General features: G+C 39.9%; 1 protein-coding gene across 1 annotated transcript in view; it reads left to right on the top strand.

Annotated features, from left to right (window-relative positions):
- Nucleotides 1-27,050, top strand: part of SLC26A4 (solute carrier family 26 member 4) — a 55,530-nt gene that overhangs the window by 13,094 nt on the left and 15,386 nt on the right. The window contains exons 7-14 of the mRNA XM_057732053.1: nucleotides 6,050-6,202; nucleotides 6,308-6,390; nucleotides 9,785-9,932; nucleotides 12,029-12,142; nucleotides 15,844-15,921; nucleotides 16,062-16,157; nucleotides 17,300-17,406; nucleotides 19,508-19,577. Coding sequence (XP_057588036.1) covers nucleotides 6,050-6,202; nucleotides 6,308-6,390; nucleotides 9,785-9,932; nucleotides 12,029-12,142; nucleotides 15,844-15,921; nucleotides 16,062-16,157; nucleotides 17,300-17,406; nucleotides 19,508-19,577 — 849 coding nt within the window. The remainder of the gene's footprint in view (nucleotides 1-6,049; nucleotides 6,203-6,307; nucleotides 6,391-9,784; nucleotides 9,933-12,028; nucleotides 12,143-15,843; nucleotides 15,922-16,061; nucleotides 16,158-17,299; nucleotides 17,407-19,507; nucleotides 19,578-27,050) is intronic.

Raw genomic sequence — 27,050 nt, 5'->3', positions numbered from 1 at the left:
CATTCTCTGAAAGAAGCAATAGAATCAGGGTAACATTGAAGAAGGCAGATTTTGCAAATCACTGTTCTCAATTAATCAAAATGGTTTCAGAAGTGTCATTGCGTTTCAAAACATTAATGAAAACAAAGTGATAGAGTGAAGACTGGTCTGGGAGGCAGCAGACTTGAGTCCCATTCTCAGCTTTGCCTCTGACAAGCTAAGCGACCTTGGACACATCATGTAGGATAGTGGCTGAAAGCTCAGTTTGGGTGACGGGGCTTCATATCCTGACTGTCATTTATTATTTGCTCTATTACATGAGCAAATCGCCATGCCTCAGCTTCCTTCTCTGCAAAATGGAGTTTGTAATAATATCTGTCAAGTTAAATAAGGATATATGAGAAGCACTTGGCCTAAGGGCTGGCATATAACAAGCACTCAAAAAAAAAAAAAGTGTTATTTTGAAATCATTATTTCACATCTCAGGGCTTTTCTTTTTTGTTTATAAAGTGAAATGATTGGAGATGTGTCTCTAAAGCCCTTTTTAACTGTGAGAGCCCATAAAATGCATAATGTAAATGTCTCAGCAATTATAGATGAAAAGGAACATTAGATTCAGAGATGATTCAACATGCAAAAGAGATGCAAAAGAAGGATGTAGATCACACTAATTAGATTTGAAAAAGTTCTTGGATCTAAATGTATGTTCTATATAAAGTATGTTATCGATGCTTGAAAAATGGTGATAATAGTAACATGATATCACCCTAGCTTGGGGAGAATGATATAATGCAAATACAATGTGCCGGCCTTACGAAGGGAGTTTGAGTCCTTTAATGACCCTGTATTAGCTTCTAAAATGCGGTAAGTCCGGGCATACATATCTAAAAATCAGTGAGGTGGTCAGGAATTTGCTCAAGTTCACAGCAGTGCCATAAACCCACATTATTCATTTGACAGATACTACTGAGTGCCTGTTACAGGCCAGATACCATGCTAAACAGTGGGACTATGTAGAGCAGACAGGTGTTTTGTTCTTTTAAATTTTTTTGTTTATTTGCTTTAAAAAATTTTTTTGGCCATGCTGTGCAGCATGTGGGATCTTACTTCCCTGACCCGGGATTGAAACTGCACCCCCTGCATTGGAAGCGTGAGTCTTAACTACTGGACCACCAGGGAAGTCCCTAGAGGAGGCACTTTAACATAGTGATTAAGATCGTGGACTTCGAGCTTCAATAGACTTGAGCTGGATTCTTGGTTCCCCCACCTATGCCCCGTGTGATTCTATGCATGTCGTATTTAACGTCTCTAAGCCTCCGTGTTCTCAGCTGTAAGATGGGAGTAATGATAGCAGCTGCCTGTTAGCAACGTGAGGATTAAAAATGCAAATCTGTGTAAAGCACTTAGTACAATCCAGGCTCACAGGAAGAACTCGATTCATCATTATAATTTTCGTTATCATGGTAATCAGACTTCGTGGAGCTTACTGTCCACTTCCCAGCGACCTGCCTTTAGCAGCTGTGTTTTCATTCATCGTTATTTCTGTCATTGCTGATTCTTTTCCCTACCAAGTCCTTGGTTTGTTTTGAGACCTTCTGACTGCCTTTTTCTGACAGGTCCTCTCCCTTCCGCCTGCCCACCCATCATGGTTTTTTTTTTTTTTTTGCTTTCCTACTTTCTCCGTCAACTCTTCATTCATTTATTCTTTCATTGTCATCCATTCATCTTTGCAATAAAGTATTTACTGAAACCTGCCACGTGCCGGGTGCTATTCACTCCCTGTACAAACCCACTGACTCCTGCATCAACCAAGACACCCCTGACCAAGTGTGCTCACCTCCTTGTGTGAATATGGCTAGGCCTGCATCCTCATAGGTCACAGGAAGCCCAGGCTGATGAGTAACCTGGGTCCCTGGCCTTTGCTGGACTTCTGCAGACAGGGGCCAGAAATAGTCCTTCTGGTCTCCTAGGGCTACATTTAAGTTGAAGCTTGCTGCAAATAACCCCGCTTTCAACAGAGGCCAAAGTAACTAGGAAACACTAGAACAAGGTCAAAACTAGTTTTTAAAGTATTACGTGACTTATGTCCTGTTGAACATCATTCTTGAAGCCTCAGGTTAGTGTGCGTTACAGAATTCTGCAAGCAATTCCTCTCAGGCCAGCCAAGTTGGATAAAGGTACTTCAGTCATCCTTGTGTGAGCATGAATGTAAGCTTGCTCCTCTGGAAACAAAACAAAAAAAAGAATCAGCAGGTCTGGAAATAATTGCATAAGGGTTGAATGAGCCACTCAGTACCTGAGCAGAGAATTCTGCTTATGATATTACCAGTTGCAATTATTTGTGAAAGAATCCTTCAACAAATGCAGGGCAGTTGTGGATTTCTCTAGGAAAGACTGTAAGACTGTTGTAAGATGCTGTCCCTGGAATTTAGTTAACATCCCTTTTGTTATAAGCTCGTGCTTTGGATCACCTGCCTGCTCCTTCCTAAAAAAAGAAAAAGAAAAGGAAATGATGAGTACAAATAATTGATAATTGGAGGAGGAAATATTGGGAAAGAAAGAAAAATAGAAACTTCAGTTTACAAACGCCATAGGAGGTGGAAGGGAAGATGACAGGGTGTTGGCAGAATTTAGAATTAGTCAAGACACAATGTAGCTACTCAATTATGTAACTAAGTCACACAGTCCATTTCAAAGTGGTTTTTTTTACCCTACTGGTCTTGGTAGACAAGGGAAGCCTTTCTTTTTAATTTTTAAAATTTTTAATTTTTTCGCTGCGTTGGGTCTTCATTGCTGCACACGGGCTTTCTTCAGTTGTGGCAAGCAGGGGCTAGTCTTCGTTGTGGTGCATGGGCTTCTTATTGCAGTGGCTTCTCTTGTTGCAGAGCATGGGCTCTAGGCACTCGGGCTTCAGTAGTTGTGGCTTAGTTGCTCTGCGGCATGTGGGATATTCCTGGACCAGGGCTTGAACCAGCATTCCCTGCATTGGCAGGCGGATTCTTAACCACTGCGTCACCAGGGAGTCCAAGGGAAGCCTTCTGCTTGCTGACTAAATTGATGCTATCTGCCCATTTCTTCCTCTAATGAGGAGGAAGACCATGTAGAAAAGTTCTGCCCAGATGGTGACAGTTTTGAAAGCCACCACTAAGCTCCATGAGATTCATTACCTCGAATCTATTTTAGTATGTAAAAATGAAGCCATTATAAAAGGAAAGTAACATTTTAAGGGTTGATCTTCTATATGCAACAGAAGTTCTGGTAGGAGGAAATGCTTGACAGCAAGGGCTGATTATGAAAGATTTGTTATATTCATAGAGATAAGATGAATTAAAATAAATTTGGCACTAAAAGTTAACCAATGAATTTCCTCATATGTAATATCAGGTATAATTTTTAACTTAAGGCTTCATATACCCAGAAGGAAGAAATTCTTTAAATGGAATGGTTCTAAAATTCTCCAAGCATGGTAGGAAATATAGTAAAATATTACCTATTTCTGAAAAGTTTCATTATCTTGATTTGAACTGGTCAGAATACTAGGCTGAAATATAGAATCATACGTATGTCCATATTTTAAACATATTTTAGTATTTTAATAGTAAACTAAGTTAGAATTACTTTTCAGTGCTTTTCTTCGTCTCATTTCTATATTTTTGAGTATACTCTGACTACTTCAGTTTCTATGGGTGAGTGTTATTTCCACATAGATTGAGCTTTCTATTATAGAACTTTTCATAAGAGATTCTGAATAAAATCATCTATATTCCAATATAAAATAAAAATTAAAAAAAGATTCTGAATAATTACTCAATATAGGCAACTATATTCATATATTCATATGCCTCATTTGATGCAATTGTGTAATATAAACTAATTTTGGTTTTTGCAACTCATATTTCATTTTTAATGCACCACAGGTGCTTTTTTTAAAAAATTTATTTATTGGCTGCATTGGGTCTTGGTTGCTGCATGTGGGCTTTCTGTAGTTGCAGAGAGCGGGGCCTACTCTTCTTTGCAGTGCAAAGGCTTCTTATTGCAGTGGCTTCTCTTGTTGCAGAGCACAGGCTCTAGGCGCGAGGGCTTCAGTAGTTGCTGCATGTGGGATCTTCTCGAACCCATGTCCCCTGCATTGGTAAGCGGATTCTTAACTATTGCGCCACCAGGGAAGCCCACAGGTGCTTTTTATTCAAAAGTCTAAGTGACTCTCATAGATTACATGGGAATCCTGCAGGATCACTTTTGTAAGGTGAAAGTTTTTAGGATTGGGACAGGTATTCTGATTGTTCTTAAGTTTGAATATTTCCTTCTTGCATTGGGAGTAAACCTTTATTGTATAGATAATTAATTGAAGTATTATATCTAGCTCATGAATTAATCGGGGTCATCATCAGAAAACTGACATAAAGGGCCAGACAGCAAATACCTTTAAGATTTTGAGTTGTGTAGGGCTGTTTATTGCTATGATAGATGCCTTAAATTCTTGAGTTGTTGTGTTGGCTTGTGGTCGTTTCATGGTTTTCTTTTTTTCTTTTTCACCCTGCTATCACTTGCTTCATCTTGTTCCTATCACTGTATCTGCCTCTAGCAATTGTTACTGACTTGAAAGCAAAGTAAATGTGCTGGTATTGGGTTTAAAGCAAGGGCAAAAGTAGTCAGTGAAAGTCCAAGAGGCTTCCTACAAGTTAGATTCTTGAACTCTTGTTCAAGCACTTGGTGAATGTATTTTACTTGCGCAATAATTTCTCCTCTTATTCCCTACTCTTGAATGTTTTCCAAAGAGATGAGGTTGCTGGCAAGATGACTCCTACATTACTTAGTGATTACTATACATAATTGTTACCAGATTGTTGTTATAATTATTTTAAGTAATATTTTATCTTCATATAAAAATATATCTATAAAAGGACTCATTCAAAGACAAGTAAGCTTCAGAAGGAGGTTAGTTGTCTTGAAGAATTGAGGAATACTTTCTAAAGTCATGCCGTCTACAGGACTGAAGTTCCTATAACAAAGATATTAGTGTTCTCCTCTGGGATTCTTCCTTGCTAATCTCCCTTGATTCCCAGAAACCTCCTATTTACAAAACAAAACTAGTTTTTCTTAAGCTGGCTTGTCTGTCTACTTGGAAAAAGTTAGTTTTATTTAAGTCATCCTAGTTCAAGTTTGAACTAAGAACCAAATTGATTTCCAAAAATTTATACTTGACCTATATATCAATCCCATCGCTTTTCTTTGCCATAAAGAATGGATCAGTCCATATGTATCTACATACGAAGAATTTTAGGAATTTTTATTATCACCTGTATCAGTCAAGTTTAGTGAAGAGCTTTACCTAAAATATTGGTTAATTGGGACTTGATTTCTCAGTTTTTAATCTCAATAATACAGATCAACATGGTGAAAATTAGGCCACTCAATAGCACCTGTAAAACCACTTAAGCTATAAACTTTTAAAGCTTTTCTGCAAGAAAAGACAGTATATAATGACATATTTTCTTTTAAAAGATCTCTCTCCTGCTCTGGGTTTTTTTTTTTTTTTTTTTTTTTTTGGCTGCATTGGGTCTTTGTGGCTGCGTGCAGGCTTTCTCTAGTCATGGCGAGCCCCCCTTGCATTTCATGGGGGCTACTCATTTGTGGTGCACGGGCTTCTCATTGTGGTGGCTTCTCTTGTTGCAGAGCACAGGCTTTAGGTGTGTGGGCTTCAGGGCGCAGGCTCAGTAGTTGTGGCTCAGGGGCTTAGCTGCTCTGTGGCATACGGGATGTTCCCGGCCTGGGGATCGAACCTGTGTTGCCTGCATTGGCGGAGGACTCTTAACCACTGTGCCACCAGGGAAGTTCTAAAAGATCAGAAATACAGAAAAGTGAAAATAAGAAACTGAAATCACCCATACTTTTACCACTGCACGTTAACCATTATTAATAACTTGGTATATATACTGCAAAGATTGGATGCTAATGGTCTTTGTATTAACCAACACATTTTTACAATTTTACATGAAATTCTTAAGTGCTCTTTGATGATGGTATGATTTTTCATATGGGAAGTATATAAAAAAATTTTTTTTTACAGACTTTGATTGAGATTTTTCAAAATATTGGTAACACTAATCTTGCTGATTTCATCGCTGGATTACTCACCATTATTATCTGTATGGCAGTTAAGGAAATAAATGATCGATTTAAACACAAAATCCCAGTCCCTATTCCTATAGAAGTGATTGTGGTAAGTAGAATGTGTAATTAGAAAATTCAGCATTAATTAACTTGATAAGAAAGGAATTGTTAAAACAAATGGACTTTTTTTAAAACCTCTTTTGTTTCATTTCAGACAATAGTAGCTACTGCCATTTCGTATGGAGTTGACCTGGAAAAAAATTATAATGCTGGCATTGTTAAATCCATCCCCAGTGGGTGAGTATGGAGTTCCTCTTAGGCAATACTACTAATATGTTGTCAGTACTTTCTATTTAAATGAAATTTAAGCTTCATTTCACTGGTGCGCCTTCAGCAGTCTTGTTGGTGTGTGATCTTAATGAAGTATCCATTTGTGCAAACCATCAGATAAACAGTATGTATTTAAAACAGCCATTTGTTTAAAAGCAGCCCTCGTATGCTCTCTCTTTTTCTTTATGTTCTTAAAACGTAGCAGGACATGCACAGTTAATGCCAGACTCCTGACTTAAACTCACATATGCAATTACAGTATACTATAAATAGAATTATGGTTAGTAACATTTATTGTACCGAGAACCAATCTGCTTAAGGAAAAAGGGACATCTAGCTTAAATTCTCCTCCATTTAGTTTAATCAGTCTTAGATAATAATTATATCATTTGTTTCTAGAAATAAAATGCATTTTCTTTAAGGGAGGTTTGCTATATTTGGTAGTCTGGTGAATTAAAAGAGTAAAGTACTAAGGTTCTTGGTCCACCTCTGTCACCATCTAGTCCTGTGGCCCAGGGAGGTTCTATGACACAAAGATGATGACAAACCACTGAAATTTCAACTTGAACTTGTTATAAAACATCAATGAGATCTCTCATAAAGTGTAAAGTAGACCAAGGGCCCTACAGTATAATTGGATCATATGACATTGAAAAACCCAGATGTTTATTAGATTTGTAACATTAACTTATAGCATCTATGACTAGACTTGCTGTTAGATAACCAGTAAGTACTGGTTTCCCCTCCCTTAATACTAGCTGAGGGACCTGCAACAGTCTGTGCTGTTTCTCGTGCTCTAAATAGAAATTCCTCAGGCCAGATCAGTCCCAGGGCTTATTCCACAGGGAACTGCTGCCTTGCCATTTGATGAATCATATGATTTCTTCTAATCTGTTCAAAAAAAGAAAAAAGAAAAAAAAAAAAGGAAAAATTACAACTGGCTACATGGGACAATTTACATATCATCCATTCTAGTGTTTCTCAAACTCACTTTTTTCTAAAATCACACAAGAGGCCCTTGTTAACACAGATTCCCGGTTCCTACCCTGGACCTATGGGATCAGGCCTTCCAGAGGAAGGGCCGGGGAATGTGCTTCAAAGGGGCTTCAGGTGATTCTAATGATCAGGTAAGTCTGGGAAACTTTACATTAGAGGATCAACATTTTGATAGTGAATCCTAATGCTGGTATAAATTTAGTGATAAAAAGATGCAGCGTGGCTACTTGAGTTATGGCAATTTCACCCTGACAATTAGATTATTTGAGTAGTTATAAACTGATACATAAAAAATATATTGGATAGATCGCTGTTGTCAGGCTTCCTAGGGTGTAACTCTTAGAGGAGGTCCACAGCAGTGCCCTGTCCCATAAGTCCATGTTCCATTAAGAGATTTGGGGAACTCATTTTTGCTGCCCTAAGTGATCCTTTCTGGCCCTATCCAGAGCTTTCCTGGCTGTTCTCCTGCTGAGACTGGATCTCTAGCCTCTTGCCCTCGGGTTAGTCAAGTTGAATCCTCTGACAGTGTGATTACTCAGCCGACCTAAGCTGCCTGGCCCCCAGGACTGTAAGCTCCTCCCTGTGGGCAGTGTTCCCATTTGTCTTGTGCAGCTTTTTGGTAGCACTGAAACAAGTCTAGTAACATTAACAAACCTGAAAAAGAAAGGGTAGTGTGGAGAGATTGGAAAAGGGCAAAAAGGAGAGTAAGGTGAGTAGGATGAAAGGAAGAGGAACAAAGAGAAACATTGTGCTACCCAACTCTTTATCCCCTCCCCACATCAATCCCCCAATAAGAGAGTAAAAGCACTTGGCCGCTGTTGGCAACTCCCCTTTGTCCCATTGAGGGTCAATGCCATTTTTCAGTATTGCTCGGTACCCAATGACACTGTCCCCAAAACCGTGACCAGTTGCCCTTCTCCCCTACTCCCTTTCTTGGCCAAATATACAATTTCTCCAAGTCTGATCAGCTTCTGAGTAACCCACTAGGATTCTCCTAAACCAGGAGCGCTCATTCTCTCACTAACCATTTTTCTTTTTCTTTTTTTTTTGCTTGTTGTTGTTGTTCTGTTTTTTGTGTTTTTTTCAATTTTTACTTTTTGGCTGTGCCACGTGGTATATGAGATCTTATTTCCCAGGCAAGGGATTGAAACCTTGCCCCCTGCATTGGAAGCACGGAGTCCTAGCCTCTGGATTGCCAGGGAAGTCCCATCAGTAACGCTTTTTCTTTGCTCTAAGAGGGCCAGTCACCCAGGAAATCATCTAATATCTAACATTCATACCTGGACCTATTAAATAAACTTAAGCAAATCACTTTTCTGGGCCTCAGTTCCCTTATCAACAAAAAGAGAGACGTAGATTCAACAATTTCTAGGATATTAGATTAGGATATTAATTTGGATAATATTAGGATATTAGCTGGCTCTAGATTTCTATGGTTTTCTATAAGAATCTTATTTCTACTTTACCACTTCCCTCTAATTATAGGAGGAAAAATGTAGTTTCTGATTAAAGGAACTTCAGGTGTGAGGTAGGTCAGGGAGATTGTTTTTTGTTTTGTTTTTTGACCGGGGACCTCTGGAATTACACACTGTGGATAGTTATCAAGATATAAGTACAAGAAAGGAATCCCCCGCCCCCCCCCCCCCCCAATTTTCATATTTGGGGACAACTGCATGCTTATAAACTTGTAGATTTAGTTCTTTATATGGTTGGTAGAGTAGCTCTGGTTTTGTGAAACAGTAACTCTTTGATCCTGCTACTGTTGGGATGTCTTAGTCACTGTGACTACGGAGCATTCTGATAATTACATACATTTAATCTTTTCTGGACTCAAGAAGATTTTAATTATGGCCCTTAGAATGGATTTTCCCCTTAGCTCTTTTAGCATCTTCTATTCTTTGTCTCTTTAACAGACCCGACCTCTCTTTGTACAGGGTAAATCTCATTTTTTGGCTAGGATATCGTTTTTATTTTTTCATTTTTTTTAGGATATCTTTTAAATTCAAAGACCTTTAAGATGAAATTGTGTAAGGAGAAACACTAATGCGTGAAATGGCACAACATGGGATTGTATGGTACTAAAAAATCAGCAATAACAGGCTTATTCCTGTCAGAGGCGTGGATAAGGCAGCATCTGTAGGCTCTCAAATAGGGGGCAAAGCAGTCAGCAGTGAGATAGCGCCAACTTCTAAGTGAAGACTGTGAAAGCAGGTGCTACCACTTATGCATCTCACGTATCTTTTGCTCTCTTGGATTAAGTCCTTTCATGTCTGACTTGTGGCTGGGTTGATAGAGCATTTGGTGAGGTAGGGGAAGAGTACTGTGGTCAAATTTTCACAGCATTTTTCATTTAAAAACTCACTAGGTTTTTGCCTCCAGCAATGCCATCTGTGAATTTGTTTTCTGAGATGCTGACTGCGTCATTTTCCATCGCTGTGGTCGCTTACGCCATTGCGGTGTCTGTAGGAAAAGTATATGCCATCAAGTATGATTACACCATCAATGGGAACCAGGTATGGTCACCCTTTTGCTGAACTGGTTTTGTAGGGCTGAAAATAAGAAGAAAACATAAATGGGAAAGATGTGGTACGTGCTAAAGAAGGGATTGGTTTCTTCTATCCATCTTTATTGAGTTGGTTTCTCTCGTGTATGTAATTTGAAATTATTTTGAAATATGCATGCTGTATTGCTTTATTTTTTAAAAAATATATTTTACTATTTCTTTATCCATGTTTTATTATATATCTCTGAAAGATAAGCATGTAAAAAACATAATTGTGATACATCATTATATCTAAAAAACTATCTGTAATTCCCTCATATCATCTAACATCCAGTCAGTTTTCATGTATAACCACATCATCATCACAACTAAAAAAATTAACAATAATTCCTTAATAACATCAACTAGTCAGTTTTCAGATTATCTTAAAAAGCTTTTTTTTTTGGATCATGATGAGGTTTTTTTTCTTTTTTTTTCCTTCAGATCTTTATTGGAATATAGTTGCTTTACACTGTTGTGCCAGTTTCTGCTGTACAACAAAGTGAATCAGCTGTATTTATACATATATCCTCATATCCCCTCCCTCTTGAGCCTCCCTCCCACCCCTCTAGGTCATCACCAAGCATAGAGTTGGTCTCCCTGTGCTATACAGCAGCACAGCTGTTTAAAGTTTTTTTTAAAACAGTTGATTTGCTTGGTTAAGTACCAAACAAGCTCCATGTGTTGTATTAGCTTGATACATCTCTTTTTTGTTTTACATTTTTTAAAAAATTATTTTTTAATTGAGGTATAACTATACCATATTATGTAAGTTTACATATACATATGATGCACCATATTATATAAGCTTCAGGTGTATAACAGTGATTCACAAGCTTTAAAGGTTATACTCCATTTATAGTTCTTAGAAAATATTGGCTATATTCCCTATGCTATATGCTTTACTTTACTTTTTAAGAAATAAGCTGAAGTAATCCTAGTTTTTAAAAAGTTAATTCAGTTAGGTCATAAATAACATTTAAGCTTAACATACTAGGTTGGAATAAGACTTCTTCATGTAATCTAGTATCTCCTGATAATTTTTTTTAAATGACAGCTGTAATATGGTAAAACAGCGCAACAAACATCAGTGATGATAGTCGTGACCACTTTAAATTGATGGTGGTTTATTGTGCAATTACAGGTGTCCCCTGCTATCTAAAAGTAGACCGTTCCTATGAAAACTTTCTTAAGCTGAAATGGCGGTAAAGTGAAGAACCAGTTACCTTAGGACACATCTTGCAAACAGATGCACAAAATATATTGAGATGAAGCACAGGTGCTTACAAACACAGTTCAAAGCGAAGGCAGCTCCATGCTGAGATGCTGAGATGCTGAGTGTGGTTCCTGGGGGGAGGAGCTTGGTGGTGCCATGCTCTCTGCCTGGGGGGGGCATGCTGCTGCCTTTATAAGAGCTTGCTGCAAAACAAATGGTTTTCGCCCTTTTTTGTAAAAGTGAAAATCCTTTTGGGATTTCTTTCAGTTAGCAAAAACAGGTACTAACATAAGCCTTTTGTAAAAGTCAAGTGGTGTAAAGTGAACTTTTGAAAAGCAGGGGATGCTTGTAATAGATACAGGATGGTTTTTGTAGCATCTGATACATTACCAGGTCAGCTGATTCTCCACTGCTTGCAAATCTGCAAGTATGGTTTGTTTCTGAAAACACAGCATAGCAATTACAGCAGTTAAATGATTAGTACTCAGTCAGAATAATAGCTCTCCTAGTCATAATATGCTTCGTAGCAAATATCCAACCACAGAGAAAATATTTTATGTGAGAGTTAACAGATATGCCACTCACCAGGAAGTGAAATAAGCATTTGAGCAAAAGGTCAGTTGATCTTAAAACCCACTGAGAGCAGCGAGGCCACTCTTAGGCTCTATGGTGCCCAAACTCCCCATGTCTTTCAAGGGCCCAAAACACCTTTAATGGTAAGAATTAAACTGGGATTCCAAGGCAGGGTGGGCTTGGGAGTTTGCTTTCTTAATGCTCTTCCTTAAACACTTGGCGAGGGTCTTGCAAAGATGTGATTTGTAGCATCACTAACCATCCAGTTTCTCTCTTAGGAATTCATTGCCTTTGGGATCAGCAACATCTTCTCTGGATTCTTCTCTTGTTTTGTGGCCACCACTGCCCTGTCCCGCACCGCCGTCCAGGAGAGCACTGGGGGAAAGACACAGGTATGGAACAGCGGTGTGGTAATATCCATCTAGAGTGATGGAGAGAATGAGTCAGGGGAATAGTGGCTCAGAAAGGCTTGCACAAGAACTCAGCAGGACGATTAGCCTTTGAGAAAAGAGAAACGTGCACTTCCTGTCCTGATTCCACCTAGGGTCTCTCCATCTCCGTGACGGTGATCCACTCCCTCCCTGAAAACCTCTTCCACAGCAGCATGTATGATTTTCTGACGCAGCAAGTCTCAAACCCTCTTGTGTCAGCACTCAGCTGGCAGATAGCTCCACTTCCTTCCTTTTCTAGGGATGATAACAGTTGACAAGGAATGGAAAGAATGCTGATTTTTACCAATTTGTTATCTGGGGATAGAGAAGACCTAATAAGAGCATTTCATGGCTTAGTGAGTTACTCCATTTTCAGGAAAACGAAAAGCTGTCTATTTACATTTCCTTTACAACGGTCAGCAGCTTCCTCCAGGGACATTGGGTCCCACAGAACAACATCCCAAGGATATTTTTGTTGTAACATTTTGGCATTTCTTCCTGAGCAAGACGTTTGTTCCCGAAGTTCGGAATGTGGGTTTTATCTTGCTTTTTAAATGTGGTTTTAAGTTGTTGCCTTCCCTCAAACCAGCATCCCAGTTAATCTCTGGAAAAGTCCTCCTTCAAGGGGCCAGCAAGCTCAGGAGCTGTTCTCAGGCCATCCTCTCCAGCAGGATGTGAGGCCGCTATGCCCAACCACGTGGATGCAGGCAAGGGGCAGCTCAGGAATTGGGTTTCTGTTATGCCTGGAGAGTTTTCTCTTCCCAATAGAGAAAGAACTATTATTTGAGAGTATAAAATACATTGAGACCATAAAGAAGAACAAATCCAAAGTAAATAGTGTAACACACACAGAGTCTTCAGATAGGGTTGTTTTTTTTTAAGGCAGAAACACAAGTAAGTATGAAAGAGAGTAACTGAGAAAATGAATGACTCCAACCGTCAGTTGCCCAGGGAGAGCTTGAATGGTCCCCAAGGTGTCCATGAGGCTCCTTTCCCATTTATAGCGGACCTTTGTGACAGGGTCGGAAGAATCGGCCTCTTCTAATTTCTTGGCTCCCATTGAACAAACATTTGGTTTTAATTTTCAGAATTTTTCTGTTTAAAATTGAGTTTTCTTTTTTTCCCGCACACATTTCCAGCTCTGAGAGAGCAAATAAAATAATACAGCCTTGGACAGGAAGCATAACCGGAGATCTGTGGTCAAGGGGAAGAGGTCAGAGGTGATTACCAAAGTTGCCCCTGTGCTCAGGGGGCAGCTGTCAGCAGTGAAAGTTTCTGCTGCTTCCACTGGAGATGCAACCCTGACAAGCTCTCCAGGGCACATGGCTATAAGTGGGTGCAGGCAGTTCCCACTTTTGCTGTTACCTCCAGGCTCAGATGGGCACAGTCCCCTCCATCCTCCCCTCCCCCACTAAGAATGCCCATGTAAAGCGATTCCTTGGCAGAGGGTTGGGGGATAATGGTGTTCTGGTAAGCTAATACCCCCTGCCACACACTGGCGTGTATTATATGTAGGAATGGAGGATGCCAGGATTTCAGTACTGAAGAATGAAACCAGCAGAGAAATAGCTTGATATTTAATTACTGAAATGTATACTAAGTTCTGGGGTTCAAAGTCTAAGTGTCTGGACTGAAATCCAGGGACTCATGACCAACTAAACAGGCAGGTCTTCTCCTGTTGCGTGGCTTCTCATGTTTTTTTCCACTTTGGAGCCTCAGTTTCCGTGTCTATGCAATGGGGATAATAATTGTATCCCCCTCACAGGGATGTTGTGAGGATTAAATAAGATGTTTGTAAAGTCCTGGTATATAACTCATAAATGTTGATTGTTCTGGTCATTAACTTCTCGAGGTAAGGACAGGGCCTTAGTACCTATGATACACATGTTGTACCTGCATATAAGACGCACCCAGCATATTTGCTGACTGAATGAACAGAATCATGAGTGTTAGTGGACATCACCTGTTTTCAGCACATCTACAGATTGTAGAAGAGCTCAGCATTGCAACCTGTTCTTCCTCTCACCCCCGTCTGACTTCTACTGACACATGAACAAGTAATTCCGATGGCAAAACTATTCTCTAGCTCTGGTTACCCTCTCACTTAAGAATTAATTCTCTGGTAACTGAATCTGCTCATAGATATGAAATCTACAGCATTTCCTGCAAAATATGTAATTTTCCTTTATAAATTAAGTACAAGTAATGGGTTCCCCCACAGATTTTAATATGGTAACCACAATTAGTCTTGGCCCCCATAACTGGAGGCTGATTATTCCCCGCCTTAGTGAGAAGATGGCCACCCTCCTGGTGTGAGTTGGGCAGCTGGCTGTGGTCCCTGTCTCCACATCTCTCTCTTTCTCACCAATCCACAGAGCCCTACAGCCACAGTGAGATGCAAGTGGCTCATGATAGACGATGAATATTGATTAAGTAACTGCACAGAAGAAAGGAAGGAAGGAAAGGAGGGAAGGAAGGAGGAAGGATACCAGCTTCTCTGCTTAGATAGGAGAGGAGAAAGCTCACCAAGGTACTGGGAACACGGAGGTGTGGTGCTGGGAGGTAACAAATTGCCAGAAAAGGGGACCTGGATGGCCAGAGCAGACTTTTTAGTACATCACGTACATAATGTTGCCTCAGGCTGACCTAACTATCCTCGGAACACGAATGATCAATTTGCCAGGTGGAGTGAATGAGTGTGACTACGAAATTTCCTCCAGTTTTCAGATTTTTAATTTCTATTGGCTTCACATGTCTACTTGAACGCAAACATCTTGCCCTAGGCAGTACTTGCACCCAAGGCAACCTTCTCTGCTGCTTCCTCGGTGGTCGCTTTGCTTCTGGCTCCTAGATCCTTCTTTCCTTTGTTTCAGAGCTTCTAGGCTTCACCTTGGCCAGGCTCCAGCTGTGTAGGCAGAGAACCCATTGGTCTTCTAATCACCCCACCCCCTCAGCCTCTGTCCTAACTGGTTGTGGATCCTAGGAGAGCTTTTTTTTGCCAGCGAAGGTAAAGTGTCGGAAGCGTCCTTTACTCCTGCTACTGGCCCATCGTCTCTCGGGCTGCTTGTGGGGCAAAGCTCTGAGCCTGTATCCACGCAGCTGTGCGAGGCCACGGAGACGTGGTCCCACCTCTCAACAGGCTCGTGTGGCATTCTGAACCTGCAGAAGGACTGGTAAATGTATTTTCTCTGAGATTATCATGGCAGCTGCGTCTACAAAGTGTTGTCAGAATCGTGATCAGGTTGCTGACTCAGTAATGCGGAAGAGTCAGCTTTGTGCTGTGAGAATTTATTTCCCAAGAACATTACAAGGATCTGTTGTCCAGGAAGGGGAGTGGGCCCTGTTTCCTGGAGTGGTGAATGCCTAGAAGTTTGGGGTCTTGAACTGACACCAAAAGTAGAGGTCTGCAATGTACCCCAGTACAATCCAGGCTTTACTCTAGCAGTCTCGGGGTCCACATTTTCTTTACTTTCTCTGCCATAGGTACAAATGTATGGTTTTAGCAAATAATTCTCATTTCTCTCAACAGTATTGAGCAGAAGGGGGGAAGTCGGGAAGTGTCACGTGTGCCCACGTACAGGCTCTTGCACGCGTGTGTCCAGCAAGCACACGTCCAGAGGAGGGAGGATGGACCCTGTTTATGGGACATGTGTGTCTTTCAGGTCGCCGGCATCATCTCGGCTGGCATCGTGATGATTGCCATCCTTGCCCTGGGGAAGCTGCTGGAACCCTTGCAGAAGGTATAACCCTGCCTCTCACCACACCAATGGCATACTTTCCCTTCACTGCTCTGCCACCCGAGAAATAATAGGGGATTTAAAAGTTATCACGTGGAAAACCATTCCCTGAATAATTCAGCCTTGCCCGTCTCTCTTGGCAGTCGGTCTTGGCAGCTGTTGTAATTGCCAACCTCAAGGGGATGTTTATGCAGGTGTGTGATGTTCCTCGTCTGTGGAGGCAGAACAAGACGGATGCTGTAAGTCACTTTCCATCCATTTCTCTCTGAAACAAGAATTGCTTCTTATATAATTCTAGCCATATTATTATGTCCCCTTATCTCCCAAGCCTTACTTGCATTTTGGGAACCAGCGCAGAAATTAGAATTTTGTGGATAAGCAAAAGCTGAGAAGTCTTCCACGTGCCCTGCGATTTGTGAGGGTCCTGTATCTCTGGGAAGGTCCGTTTCTGGCAAGACTCTCCTATGAACTCCTTCCTATACCCTTGGCCTTCAAAGAACAAACAAACAAACAAATGAAAAACACTCCAATTTAGGACAAAGCAAATACAAAAAAAACCCCACGTTGACTATAACTTTGATTAAAGTAACCTTTAAAACTCTTCTGAAAAATTGTTAAAAAAAAAAAAAAGAGAAAAAGAAAAAAAAAGAAGCTAAACCCTTCCAAGTTCTGCTCTAATTTAAACCAGAACAGATAAAAAAGAATGGGAAAACTCCCTAAGATATATGAGGAGTTCCATATCTATCCGAGACAAATTGTTAAGTAAAAAGGAGACCAGTGCAAAATGGAAGAGTGCGTATAACACACTAAAAGAAGGGAAAATAATTTACGCTTTGTAGTCATATTTGCTTGTATTTGTCAAAAGAAATGCTGGTGAAAAGTGTGCATATATGTGTACACATACACACACAGAGAAATAAAAGAGAGTACAAGAAGGGAGAGTGGTTGGGAATGGATGGAGAAAGGAGAGAGTTGCAACCAAGATTTTTCACTGCACACCTCCCCTCTGTGCCCCTCCCCCCCCCCACCAGCCGCAATGTGCGGCATGCTGGATCTTAGATCCCCTGCAGTGGAAGCTTGGAGTCTTAACCACTGGACCACCAGGAAAGTCCCACTGCACACCTCTTTAATACTAATTTTATTTTGAACCATGTTAATATATTACCTATTCAAAAATTAAATTTAAAAATATTTAAATGGAACAGCTGGCCTTTATTGGAAAGGCCAATTTCCACTTCCACTTAAAATATTCAATGAAGTCTGGATATTTTACAAAGCTGTAATTTGTTTGTGGACAATTGATATTATTTTTACAGGTGATTTCTCACCTGATGGTACCTGATGAATTAACATAATTCTCTCCATTTCCCTGGTTTCCTAGGTTATCTGGGTGTTCACGTGTGTAGCATCCATCATTCTGGGGCTGGACCTCGGTTTACTAGCTGGCCTTATATTTGGATTTCTGACTGTGGTCCTGAGAGTTCAATTGTGAGTAATATAAGATCTATGTTATCTATAAATAGGACAACACACCCTGAGATTTCTTATACCATTGTAGTAAATATAATAAAACCACTCCCTTTCATAATCGTTACTATATACTGAGTGCTTCTACGAATTAAGCATATGGTGTTTTACACACATTATCATATTTAGTCTTCAAAAAAATCCTGTGAATGGGTTTTACTATTCTCATCCTGCAGGTAAGATAATTGAAGCTCAGAGAGGTTAAGAACCTTCCCCAAGATCACACAGCTAGTAAGTGGCAGAGGCAGGATTTGAACCCAGATGTGTCTCACACCAAAACCTATGTCCGTATTCACTTGCTCTACTGCTATGCCCTCCTCCAAGTCATGGTAAGACCAAAAGCTACATGATTCAGCAAAAGACTGAGGTCGCTGTGCAGTTTCTTTTTAAAATGGATGAAGTCTAAGGGCACTGGGCCCAAGGTTTGGGCCCAGACAGCTGCTAAATATATTATAGCTCATTCTCTTTTGAAGCTAGTAACCCCGAATGTATGTAACAACCCAGAACAAGAGACGTAAAAACGGTTGACTGTAGCCAAAATTCATTCAAATCTACCAAATAAGGTATGTACCCAATAAGCCACACCAGCTAAGTCAAGTAGACAGAATTAGGTCATCTCCAGAGTGAAAGCAGCAAAGACACAGTTCAAAGCAATGGAAAAACAATCTGTGAGGCAGCCTGAAGTGTATGTTTTTTTCATTCATTTTGTTTTGACTCTTGAGAGGCCTTTGGTAAGTGCCCTTCTGGGTCTATGGAATTGTCTGAACAGAGAGCAGAAGCGAACTTCTCTCCTTCCTTAAAACTTCTGTTATCTTCGCAGACTTCTGGTCCCTTCTCTGCCTGCGCTTGGGCCCTGAAGGAATAAGAAACCTGGGTAAACCTCAATATGGATGTCTTCAGCTTAGCATAAGTCCACCTTCCCTGTTCCACCAACCAATTCTCCTTCCCGCCCTCCTTTCCTCCCCGGCGTGTTGGAGCCTACCCAAAGGCTGGTGTTTAGCGCCGCAGCACCCTTAAATGGTTGCCCGAGGGTCCAAAAGAGTGCACAAGCTTCCAAAGGACCCATTTTACTGCTGGGAAACACCCCAGAGACTCTCCTTGGACGATGATGCCTTTTGTGCTTTGGTACATGTTTACTTTTACTGGTGTGCGTGCGATTGGAGAGGAGGGTTTTTTAGAGGAAGACCACACAGTTTCTGAGCCTTCAGTTAAAAATCAGCACGGCACAGTAAGCCGAGGAGAAATCATTGGCACCGTTTAGCTGCAGATTTGGTAACAAGGCTTTGTGCCACAGAAAGCAGTATCCTCCACAGTATTTAATTTCCAGTAATTATAAGGCTGATCCAGAGAGCACATTGCTGAGAGGACCCCAAACAGACATTCTTTCTTCAGGAATTGTATTTAGCGTATGTTCCCTAGTCACACTTGGAGAATCGTGGAATTTATTTGATTGCATCAGGAACAGGAACTCATCCGTCTGGTGGATGGGAAGCACTTATGTCTGGTCCTCCCAGCCTCCTAGTTCTGTGACATGAGACGAATTCGATCCCTGCAGACTCTCATACTTCAGCAGAAAGTTGCTATAACTCACAAGTAAGTTCCAGGCAATGTGCCAAGGCAATGAAGAGCCACGGGTTAAAGATAGAGGCTGTGCTCCTCTTCCCTCCAGGGTCTTCTTGAACTTCTCTAAACCTCAGTTTACTCACCAGTAAAAATGAGGATAATACTATTGACCGTTCAGGGTTATAGTAGGGCTCAAAGAAGATTTAATGTGCATGAAAGCTTTTTGCTTATCCTACAAAGTGTTACCCATAGGAAAATATGATGCTCATGACTTCTTGCAGGCATCAGAAAAAAGGCACACTTCCTTCTTCTCCTCCAACCCCACACAAACACAAGCTGTTCACTTCAGAGTTAGCTACTGGAAAATGTCATCCGCAACAAAGACAGAGTCCAAAAACACCCAAATTATGGGCTCTTTAGTATCTGTAATTTCTTCTAACTTTTTGTTCCAAAATATGCCTGTTCCAAAAAATCCTGACCTTAATTTTTCTTCTTTTAGTCCCTCATGGAACAGCCTCGGAATCATCCCTAGCACAGATATCTACAAAAGCACCAAGAATTACAAAAATGTAAGTGCCTTTGTGAGACATTGGTTGGACTTGGGTTTGCTAAGCTGGATTTTCAGGGGTGGCATATTTCTCTTTTAGTGAATTGGGGATAAGTAGCCAGAAAGGGAGGCTACTTCTTTGGGGAAATCCAGAAGTCCACTAGGGGTGTCAGGAAAACTTTGGATCCAATGTGCCCTCTGATATCCTAGGTGTATATGAATTTTGTCCATGCTAGTTGAAATGTCATTTTAATGTCAAACCACTGTAAGAGGAATTTTTTTTAAAAATAGGCAATTCAATTATTTCCAGAAGTTGAATCAAAATTCCATTTCCCTGAGTGAAGGCAGTTAAAAGACACAAACTTCCAGTTGTAAAAGAAATGTCATAGGATTGTAATGTATAGCATGGTGACCATAGTTAATAATACTGTATTGTATATTTGAAAGTTGCTAAGAGAATAGATCTTAAAAGTTCTCATTACTCAAAAACTTAACTGTGTATGGTGACAGATGTTAACCAGACTTATCGTGATGATCATTCTGCAATATTCCCAAATATCATGTCGTATACCTGAAGCTATTCGGTTGGCCAAAAAGTTCATTTGGTTAGTGAATACATTGTTCAATTCAGTTCTTGGGGAAAATGAAAAATGTGTCTTTTATTTTTACTTAGGACCAAATGAACTTTTTGCCAATCCGATAATAGAATAATATGTCAATTATACCTAAAAAGAAAAAAAAAAAAAAAAGGACAGTGCCTCAGAGACCTCTAGGACTAAATAAAACACATCAACATATGTGTAATAACAGTCTCAAAAGAGGAGAAGAGAAAAAAAATAACAGGCAAAATATTTGAATAAATATCAGAATTTCCCCAAATTTGAGGAAAAACATGATGTACAAATCCAAAATGCCCACTGAACCCAATTAATGTGCACACAAAAATCCACACCTAGAAACACTGCAGTAACACTGCTGAAAGCCAAGACATTAAAAAAATTTTTAAGCAGCAAGAGGAAAAAAAATTTCTCTCTCCTATGTTAACCTTATCCTCTATGAAATTGTCTGAAATCCCTGTAAGATTTTCTTCATTCCATTCTTAGAAGAGATTTTCATGTTCGCTGTCACAAAGAACCTTATTTGACATTTTTCTCTATCCTTGGAATTAGAAGAAATAATATACAATGTAGAAATTAAAAATGAAGACAATAAACATTTCACTGTTGGGCTTATGTTCCCTGCAAATAAGAGTGCTTAGTGACCACCAGAGAGAACAAAGATGAAAAAGCAGAGAAAGAAAGAAAATTCAAGGGGGCGGTCCAAGATGGATTCTGGAACAGGAAGATTCTGAAGTCATCCCCTCCTATGGACACAACAAAGCTACAACTACGTGTGGAATAATTCTCGCTGAAAAAGAACTGATAACTAGCTGAACAGCTCCTCTACAACAGGAGATAAAAGGGACACGTTGAAACAAATAGGTGAGGCAGGGATGCAGTCTTGCTAAAACCCACCCCTGGCTCTGTGTCCCACGATAGGGAGGAATGTCCTAAATCTGGAGCTACTCCATGAGGAGCAAGGGGTTTGTACCCCACATCCCTGAGAAGACCCCCCAAAAGTCTGGTTTTGGAAACAAATGGGATGTACACTCAGGGCCCCCAAGGGTACTGTGGCAATCTGAGATATGCCTTTGGAGGAGCTCACATGTGGGCTCACTCATCCTGGGACCCAGCACAAAGGCAGCAGTTTGAAAGTGCCTGGACTATATGTGAAGGAGATTCATTTGCCAATCTTAAAGCATATGCCAGAGGGGCAAGGACCATTTGGGACTTGCTTCAAGGATGGAGGCACTGATGAATACCATTTTTGCACTCTCCCTATACCTTGCTAGTGTAGGTGGGTGCACCCAGGCACGACCTCAATAAAGCCACAGGTCTGCCCTGCTCCCAGCACTCTTCGCTTGCATTGCTAAAGCTGCTGCATGCCCCAGCCTCAGCACTCTCCTGAAGCTATGCTAAAGCTGGTGGGTGAGCACAGTCCACACAAAGAATACCCCTTGGTTGCCTGGCCCTGGTAGCCAGAGGGCCTTGCATGCCCGAGCCCCACAGGACTGTAACAGTTGGAAAAATAGTTCTGGGCAGGCTACCACACCCAGGGTACTACACAGATAACAGATAAAAACATACCCTAGTCCCCCTGTGAAAAAGGCCCATTTATTTATACTAGAGCTTTAACCTCAGGAACAGGCTTCAGGTTTGCCACACATGTAGAGGCTGCAGAAGTGTTCTCAGGCACTGTAGGCAGGGAGACACAACCTGGCACCCTTTCTTGGCCTTGCCACAGCTTGTGGTACCTCCCAGAAAGGAGTTTATTTATTCACTCATCTGAAGCTCCAATTTTTGCAACCATCACCCAGGAGACACCTCCATGTCTCCTGAGGTCAGCAATTGTGGTTCCTCAAGACTGTGTATATTTTCATACTTTAAAATCTGCTGCCTGAGGATGTGGCTTCCAATCAGCCTGAAACTAGGTGCTGAATGAAATCCCTCCGCTTGTAACACTGACAGGTCTTGGCACACCCTCAACAGCTGGGACCTATCAAAAACAAACCAGGCTAATTAGACAAGCACACAGGTTTGAGAGACAACCAAGAGCTAGGGCAAGGTTGAACAATGGGGTTCATCTCCTACGTAGACCACTCCTTCAAGGCTAGAAGACTAGAATAGGTAGCTATTTTGCATAATACATAGAAACAAACACAGAGAATCAAGCAAAATGAGGAAGAAACAGAGGAATATGTTCCAAATGAAAGTACAAGACAAAACTTAAGAAAGAGACTTTAATGACACAGAGATCAGTAATGCACCTGATTAAGAGGTCAAAGTAATGGTTATAAAGTTGCTCAATGAGTTCTGGAGAAGAACGGATGACCATAGTGAGAACTTCAATGAAGGGACAGAAAATATAAGAAAGCAGAAGAAGTCAAGAGCGGAAGAATACACTCACTGAACTGAAAAATACATTAGGGGGATTCAGCAGCAGACTAGATGAAGCAGAAGAATGGATCAGCAACCTAGAAGAAGGGCAGTGGAACTGACCCAAGCAGAGCAGCAAAAAGAAAAAAGAATTTAAAACAGGATAGCTTAAGGGACCTATGGGACAACATCAAGCAGAATAACATTCATATTATAGGGGTTCCAGAGGAAAAGAGAGAGAGAAAGGGGCAGAGAAACTGTTTGAGGAAATAATGGCTGAAAATGTCCCTAACCTGGGGAAGGAAAAAAACATTCAACTCCAGGAAATACAGAGAGTTCTAAATAAGATGAACCCAAAGAAATCTATACCGAGACATTACAAATAAAGTGTGCAAAGTTAAAGATAGAGTGTGAATCTTAAAAACAGCAAGAGAAAAATAGCTTGTTACATATAAGGGAACCCCCATAAGATTACCAGCTGATTTTTTAGCAGAAACTTTGCAGGCCGGAAGGAAGATTCATGATATATTCAAAGTGCTGAAAGGACAAAACTTCCAACCAAGAATACTCTACCTGGCAAGGTTATCATTCAGAATTGAAGGAGAGATAAAGAGTTTTCCAGACAAGCAAAAACTAAAGGAGTTCATCACCACTAAACTGGCTTTACAAAAATGTTAAAGGGATTTCTTTAAATTAAAAAGAAAAGGCACTAACTAGCAATCAGAAAACATATAAAAGTAAAAATCTCACTGATAAAGGCAAATATATAGTAAAGATAGTAGATTAACCACTTATAAAGCTAACATAAAGGTTAAAAGAGAAAAGAAGTGGGAATTCCCTGGCGGGCCAGTGATTAGGACTCCAAGCTTTCACTTCCAAGAGAACAGGTTCAGTCCCTGGTTGGAGAACTAAGATCCTGCAAGCCACACAGTGCAGCCAAAAAAAAAAAAAAAAAAAAAGTTAAGGAGTACCCCAAACAAAAGGATATAAAATGTAACATCAAAAACATGAAAAGTGGGGGAAGAATAAAAATGTAGTTTTCAGGATGCATTCAAACGTAAGTTGCTATTGAATTAAAATAGGCTCTTTGATTTATAGGTTTACAGGCTGCTATATGTGAACCTCATGGTAACCACAAAACAAATGTCTATAGTAGATACACAGAAGATAATGAGAAGGGAGTTCAGTTCGATGATGGATGATGCCTTGGAGGACTGGGACGGGGAGGGTGGGGGGGAGTCGAGGGAGGGAGGGGATATGGGGATATGTGTATAAATACAGATGATTGACCTTGGTGTACCTCAAAAACTGGTACAAGAGTGTAAAGCAATTATGAAAAAAAAAAAAAAGATAATGAGAAAGGAATCTAAACACAACACTAAAGAAAGTCATCAAACCACAAGGGAAGAGGGAAAGAGAAGGAGAAAAGAACAAAGAGTAACTACAAAAACAGCTAGAAAACAATTAACAAATGGCAATAAGTACATACCTATTAATAATAGCTTTAAATGCAAGTGGACTAAATTCTCCAAAAAAAAAAAAAAAACAAAACCCTAAAGCATGGAGTGGTTGAATGGATAAAAATAGCAAAACTCATCTGCATGTTGCAGATCTGATGATCATATGATCATCTCAATAGATGCAGAAAAAGCATTTCACAAAATTCAACATCCATTTATGATAAAAACTCTTAACAGAGTGGGTATAGAGGGAACAGACCTCAGCAGAGTAAAGGCCATATATGACAACCCCACAGATAAGTCATACTGAACAGTGAAAAGTTGAAAGCTTTTCCTCTAAGACTGGGAACAAGACAAGAATGCCCACTCTTGCTACTTTTATCCAACATAGTATTGGTCCTAGCCACAGCAATTAAACAAGAAAGAGAAATAAAAGGCAACCAAATTCAAAGGGAAGAATTAAAACTGTCATTATTTGTAAAATACATGGTACTATACATAGAACACTCTAAAGACTTCAAACACACAGCAAAAAAACAAAAAACCAAACCAAACCAAACCAAACAAAAAGCTGTTAGAACTAATAAATGAATTCAATAAAGTTGCAGGACACAAAATCAATATACAATCTGTTGCATTCATATACACTAATAATGAACTATCAGAAAGAGAAATTAAGAAAACAATCCCATTTACAGTTGCATCAAAAAGAAAAAAATACCTAGGAATAAATTTAACCAAAGAGGTGAAAGACCTGTACACTGAAAACTAGAAGACATTGATGAAAGAAATTCAAGAAGAATTGAAAAATAAATGGAAAGATATTCTGTGCTTATGGATTGGAAGAATTAGTATTGTTACAATGTCCATACTATCCAAAGCAATCTGCATATTCAGTGCAATCCCTATCAAATTACCAACAGCATTTTTTACAGAACTAGAACAAATAATTCTAAAATTTCTATGGGATCACAAAAGACCCTGAATAACCAAAGCAATCTTGAGAAAGAACTAAGCTGGAGATATCATGCTCCCTGGTTTCAAACTATACTACAAAGCTATAGTAATCAAAATGGCATGGTATTGGCAATAAAAATAGACATATAGATCAATGGAATATAATAGAGAGCCCAGAAGTAAACCTACACATATATGGAAAATTGGTATACAACAAGGGAACCAAGAATATACAATGGGGAAAGGACAGTTTCTTCAATCAGTGATGTTAGGAAAAACTGAACAGCCATATGTAAAAGAATGAAACTGGACCGCTATCTTGTATCATATACAAAAATGAACTCAAAATGGATTAAAGACTTGAATGTAAGACCTGAAACCATTAAACTCCTAGAAAAAAAAAACAGGCAGTAAGCTCCTTGATATCAGTCTTGGTATTAAATTTTTGGATCTGAATCCAAAAGCAAAGGCAACAAAAGAAAAACTAAACAAGTGGAACTACATAATACTAAATAGCTTTTGTGCAGCAAAGGAAACCATCAACAAAATGAAAAGGCAGCCTACTGAACAGAAGAAAATACTTGCAAATTATATATCTTAAAAGCGATTAATATCCAAAATATACAAAGAACTCAATTCAACAGCAAAAAAGCAAGCAATTCAATTTAAAAAAATGGGCAGAGGATCTAATAAGACATTTTCCCAAAGAAGACATACTGATGGTCAATGGGTACCTGAAAAGATGTTCAGTATCACTAATTATCAGGGAAATGTAAACCAAAACTACCACAAGATAGCCCCTCGCACCTGTCAGAATGCCTATTAACAACAACAACAACAAAAAACCAGGAAAAACAACAACAACAACAAGAAATAAGTGTTGGAGAGGGTGTGGAGGAAAAGGAGCCCTCAAACACTATTGATAGGAATGTATATTGGTGCAGGCACTATGGAAAACAGTATGGAGGTTCCTCCAAAACTGAAAATAGAACTACCAGCTATTTCACTTCTTGGTATTTATCTGAAGAAAATGAAAACACTAATTCAAAAAGATATAGGCACCCCTGTGTTCACTGCAGCATTATTTACAATAGCCAAGATATGGAAATAGCCTGAGTGTCCACTGATGGATGAATGGATAAAGAAATGTGGCGTGTGCACACACACACACACATACACACACACACGCATGCACGCACGCACTCACACACTGCAATACTAGTCAGCCATAACAAAGAAAATCTTTCCATTTGCAACAACATGGATGGATCTTGAGGTCATTATGAAAAGTGAAATAAAGGGAATGCACCTGCTGGTCCAGTGGTTAAGACTCTGCCCTTCCACTGAAGGGGGCATGGGTTTGATCCCTGGTCAGGGAACTAAGATCCCACATGCCACACAGTGCAGCCAAAAAAAAAAAAAGTGAAATAAGTCAGACAGAGAAAGACAAATACCATATGAGGTCACATATGTAGATTCTAAAAAACAAAACGAATGAAAACAAAATGAAAGTCATAGATACAAAGGACAGACTGGTGGGTACCAGAGGGGAAGGAGGTTGGGGGTTGAGTGAAATGGATGAAGGGGTCCAATTATATAGGGACAGAGGGTAATTAGATTTATTGTGGTGATTACTTTGTGATGTATACAAATATCAAATTATTACATTGCATGCCTGGAACCAATATATTATATACCAGTTTTACCTCAATTAAAAAAAAAAAGTTGCTCATGGGAAAAGTGGACCTGCCATGAAAAAAAGTTAAAAAAAAAAAGAAAAAAGGGAATTCCCTGGTGGTTCAGTGGTTAGGACCCCACGCTTTCACTGCCTCAGGCTTGCGTTGGATCCCTGGTCGGGGAACTGGGATCCCTCAGGCCGTGCAGTGCAGCGAACAAAAGAAAAAAGAAAAGAAACAAACAAACAAAATGAAGAAAACATTAATTTAGCAACAAAAAGTTTTTAAAAGCAAAGAAAAAAAATTTTTTTTAGATGTTGGATACTGAATCTGGAATTCCAGAAGCTGCTACTTCAATTATTTCCACAATCTTTTGCAGTTATGTTGAGTCAGGTGCCCTCAAGAGCTAGAAATGATTCTAGAGATG

This window comes from Hippopotamus amphibius, chromosome 4 (assembly GCF_030028045.1).
Source record: "Hippopotamus amphibius kiboko isolate mHipAmp2 chromosome 4, mHipAmp2.hap2, whole genome shotgun sequence".
In the NCBI taxonomy this organism is placed as follows: Eukaryota; Metazoa; Chordata; class Mammalia; order Artiodactyla; family Hippopotamidae; genus Hippopotamus; species Hippopotamus amphibius.
The sequence above is the reverse complement of the archived record's forward strand: the minus strand, read 5'-3'. Positions and strand labels throughout refer to the sequence as shown.